This window comes from Calidris pugnax, unplaced genomic scaffold, assembly GCF_001431845.1.
Source record: "Calidris pugnax isolate Ruff unplaced genomic scaffold, ASM143184v1 scaffold341, whole genome shotgun sequence".
Taxonomy (NCBI): Eukaryota; Metazoa; Chordata; class Aves; order Charadriiformes; family Scolopacidae; genus Calidris; species Calidris pugnax.
In genome coordinates, this window is record NW_015091149.1 from 869,983 (window position 1) to 873,882 (window position 3,900).

General features: G+C 63.4%; 2 protein-coding genes across 3 annotated transcripts in view; one reads left to right on the plus strand and one right to left on the minus strand.

The window, feature by feature from the left end:
• FKBP10 (FK506 binding protein 10) overlaps positions 1-3,870 on the minus strand; it is a 28,336-nt gene extending 24,466 nt beyond the window's left edge. Inside the window, exons 1-5 of one of the 2 annotated variants that reach the window (XM_014959199.1) lie at positions 3,656-3,870; positions 1,837-1,982; positions 1,118-1,307; positions 702-847; positions 406-595 (exon numbers count right to left, since the gene is read on the minus strand). In XM_014959199.1, the coding sequence (XP_014814685.1) occupies positions 406-595; positions 702-847; positions 1,118-1,307; positions 1,837-1,982; positions 3,656-3,864 (881 nt within the window). In that variant the 5' untranslated portion in view covers positions 3,865-3,870. Of the gene's footprint in view, positions 1-405; positions 596-701; positions 848-1,117; positions 1,308-1,836; positions 1,983-3,655 lie in introns of those variants that run through there. The other variant, XM_014959200.1, reaches the window with a different exon arrangement.
• Positions 3,863-3,900, plus strand: part of P3H4 (prolyl 3-hydroxylase family member 4 (non-enzymatic)) — a 6,500-nt gene continuing 6,462 nt past the window's right edge. Inside the window, exon 1 of the mRNA XM_014959076.1 lies at positions 3,863-3,897. Coding sequence (XP_014814562.1) covers positions 3,863-3,897 — 35 coding nt within the window. The remainder of the gene's footprint in view (positions 3,898-3,900) is intronic.

Here is a 3,900-nt window from a genome sequence, read left to right on the forward strand (position 1 = left end):
ATGGTGGTGGCCCCTGGGGGTGAGGAACTGGTCCCACCTGGGTGTTTTCCCCATGTCAGCCCCTCGGTGTGAGGATGCACAGGGCTGGAGGGGGGGATGCTGCAGCTGGGGGGGCTGCACTGTGTGGGGCTACCCTTTACCTGCTCCGTTCTCCCCGTAGGCCAGGTGTGGGGGGATGACCACCCGCCTCTTCTCTCCCACGCAGACCCCTTGCAGGCCCTGGTCCATGCCGGGGATGATGTAGCCCTCCAAACCTTGCTCCCAGGGATGCAGCATATGGATATTGTCTTTTTTAACCCGTTTCATGCCTGTTACCACCCTCTCCACCTTTCCCCCTGATTGTCCCGTGTGGGGCAGGAGAGGACACGGGGGGGTCTCTCCGCTCAGCCACTTCCCTCCCCACACCTGGAGTCAAAGAGTGTCCCATCCATGAGCGTGCCGTTGTAGTGGTATCGGACAAAGTCCCCGGTCACAGCCCTGCGCTTGCAGGACTCTGGCACCTCCAGGTGCTCCAGGAAGACGCTGTCCTTGGGGTTGTGGAAGTCAACCAGCAGCACGCTGAACACCAGCGAGGCCTGCGGTGGGATCACCGTCCCTGGGGAGCGGACACGGGTGAGCCCGGACATGGGTCCTGATGTGCTGTGGGGGGCTCAGAGCGGGGAAGGAAGGGGTTGGGCACGATGGGGTGATGCCCAACTCACCATAGCCCTTCTCCCCGTAGGCAAGGAACGGGGGGATGATGATGCTCCTCTTCTCCCCCGCGCACATGCCCAGCAGCGCCTGGTCCATGCCCTTGATCAGCCAACCCGTGCCCACGTAGGTGTCGTAGGTGCTGTCCTTGCTGTAGCTGGTGGGGAGGAATGAGGAGGGGGACGGCTCTGGGGGCACACCAGCTCCCCCAGCCCCAGCAGTGCCACATGGGAGGCTGATTTGGGGGTCACAGAGCTGCACCAGCCCTGATGGGGGGCAGGGAGGCAGAGCAGAAGGGAGTCTGCTCTGACTGGGGTGCAGTGTGTTCCCCCATCTCCTGCCCCAGGCCAGTGTCTCCTGGTCCCTCCCATCCCCAGTGCCCCCAGCCCCAGAGGTGAGGGTGCACCCCGGCACCAGTGCCCCGTACCTGGAGTCGAAGGGGGTGCCATCCAGCAGTGTGCCGTTGTAGTGGTACCGCACGAAGTCCGAGTTCTCCACCGTGCGGTTGCAGTGCTGGGGTTTGGAGAGGGTGGTGATCTGCAGCTTGTCGTTCTTGTTCCAGATGTCCAGCATGACCACGTCGAAGTACAAGGTGGCATCTGGGGGGATCAGCCCCGCTAAAGGGGCGGCAGCAAGGACAGAGCACGTGAGGGGGGGAGCAGCACCGAGCCCAGGGCTTGTCCCCTAAAGCCCTCCTGTGCCGTTGTAGTGGTACCGCACGAAGTCCGAGTTCTCCACCGTGCGGTTGCAGTGCTGGGGTTTGGAGAGGGTGGTGATCTGCAGCTTGTCGTTCTTGTTCCAGATGTCCAGCATGACCACGTCGAAGTACAAGGTGGCATCTGGGGGGATCAGCCCCGCTAAAGGGGCGGCAGCAAGGACAGAGCACGTGAGGGGGGGAGCAGCACCGAGCCCAGGGCTTGTCCCCTAAAGCCCTACCGAGCCCACGGCTGCCTGGGGCTACTGGCCACGTGGCCAGCCCCCCCAGGAAGCAGCAAGACCCTTCATTCCTGGAGACACCCTGCGTAGGCACCACCTTCCCCAGCCACCCTTTGCCCGGTGGTCCCCAGAGCTCACTCCTCACTAATGCCACCTTACCCACGGGGGGTTTGGTCCCTCTGTCCCCCCCGCCGTCCCGCAGCCCCTTACCCACACCGATGCTGCCGTAGCCCAGGTGGGGGGGCACGATGAGGTGACGCCGCTCGTTCACACACATGCCCTGCAGCCCCCGGTCCATGCCGGTGATCAGCCGCCCGACGCCCACCACGCCGGCCACCGTGGCCCCTCGGTCGTAGCTGGGATGAAGGGACAGAACTGTCAGTGTCACCCCAGCTGCTGGTGCTGGGGGTGCTCAGTGCCAGCACCAGGGGCTCAGGGCTGGTCATCCCACCCCACCCCACCCCATCCCATCCCATCCCATCCCACCCCATTCCATCCCACCCCATCCCATCCCCGGGTCCTAGCGCTGCTGCTCCCCGGTCACGGCTCCCGTGGCTCGGGGGAGGCTGCCACTTGGGTCCCAAGGAGCCAAACCATGGACCCCACAAACCCCAAGAGATGGTGCAGGGCTCGTGGGTTCCTGCTGCCCTGGGGGCAGAGCAGGGGACGGGGCTGCCCCATCCCTGGGGGTGCGTGTCCCCGTGCTGCAGGCAGAGCCCCCAGCTCACCCCCCAGCAAAGAGACATCGATCCTGATGGGATCGATCCTGCGCTGCTGGGGGGGGAGCTGCATCCCCTGGAGTCAGGGACTCCAATCCTGACCCTGCACCCTCAGACGGGGGACAATGAGGATCAGCCCCCCTGGGTGATGCTTCCAGTTGGGACCAAACCCACCAACCCCCTCCCCAGATTTCACCCTGGGCAGGATGCCGGCCACTCCTGGGCTTTCTGCTGCTTCCAAATCATCCCTCATACGGCACATTGGGAGCTTTTTGCAGCGAGGAGGAAAGAAGACATCCCAGGCCTCGTTTTTAAACTGCAAATTCATTTTTATTTCTAAATCTTAAAATACTCCACGATGCAACTGGGGCCGTTTCAGATAAATGGAAACCCTCTAGCCCCTGTTGCTACAGGGAGGCCACCTCCCGGCAGCTACAGGCCTCGGGACAAGGAATTATTTTAGCAGCCAACATCCCCAGGCTCCCCCTGCATCCGGGGTGCGGAGCAGCGGCAGCAGCAAACGGCTCCGTTACTTTCTCCCCCGTTCACCCTCACGAGAAAGACAAGGCACATCGAACCAGAGCCTTTGCTTTCCAGAGCTCTGAAAAAATGCCCCTCTGGAAAGTTTTTGTTCCCGTGTGGGGCTGAGCTCCAGCACAGTCCGTTTTCTTTCTGTTCTTTCACTCTGTCCCCGATTCTCGCGGTGGTGCAAATCGGGGGGGTGCTCCAAATTAAGCCCTGATTTACAGCCTGCGTGAGTGGAGCGGGATCCATGCAAGGGCTGAGAAAATCTAAGACCAGGGAGGGTGAAGCCTCTTAGGTAATGAAGGGGTTTCGCCGCTGCCACGTTTCAAAGTGCTGGAGGAGCTTTCCCTGCCTGTGCAGCGCATGCAGATACATGTTCCTCAGTGCACAATGTCTCAGTGGGGGTCAAATCCTGCCCAAGCCCGAGACGGGCTTCCCCGTGGCACCCCAGGAGCTCTGCGGGCTCCTGGCCCGGGCAGGGGGGGCTTCTGCCAAACCTGGGGTGGCAGCCCAGGCCGGGGGGGGCTGTGCTCAGCAGCTCTCTCGGGGACATGCTTGGGGACAGGGGTCCCCGGGGTCCCCGTCCTCCCCCAGCGCCCACCAAAAGCCCTCCTTGGGGTAAAAACTGGGGGGGCCCGGGGGCTGGCTCCCTGCCCCCCCCTGCCTGCTGGCCCTGGGGCATGCGGTGGGGCGAGGGGAGGGCTGGGGAGGGGGACATGCAGGGACCCCCCCCGCAGCACAGCGCCGGGGCCGCATGCAGCCGGGAAAAGAGCCGAGGGCGATACCTGGAATCAAACTTTTTGCCATCTTTAAAGGTCCCATTGTAGTGGTAGCGAATGAAATCCCCCATCTGGACCTCCCGCAGGCAGATTTTGGGGATATAGTATCTGTCTATCACCACGTCTTCCAAAGGGCCGGGGTCGCCCAGCGCCGGAGCCCCCAGGGCGCTGAGGAGGAGGATGAGGAGGAGGAGGATGCTGCCGCCCGGGGCCATGGCGCTGGGAGCCTGCGGGGAGCGGGACGGGGGGCG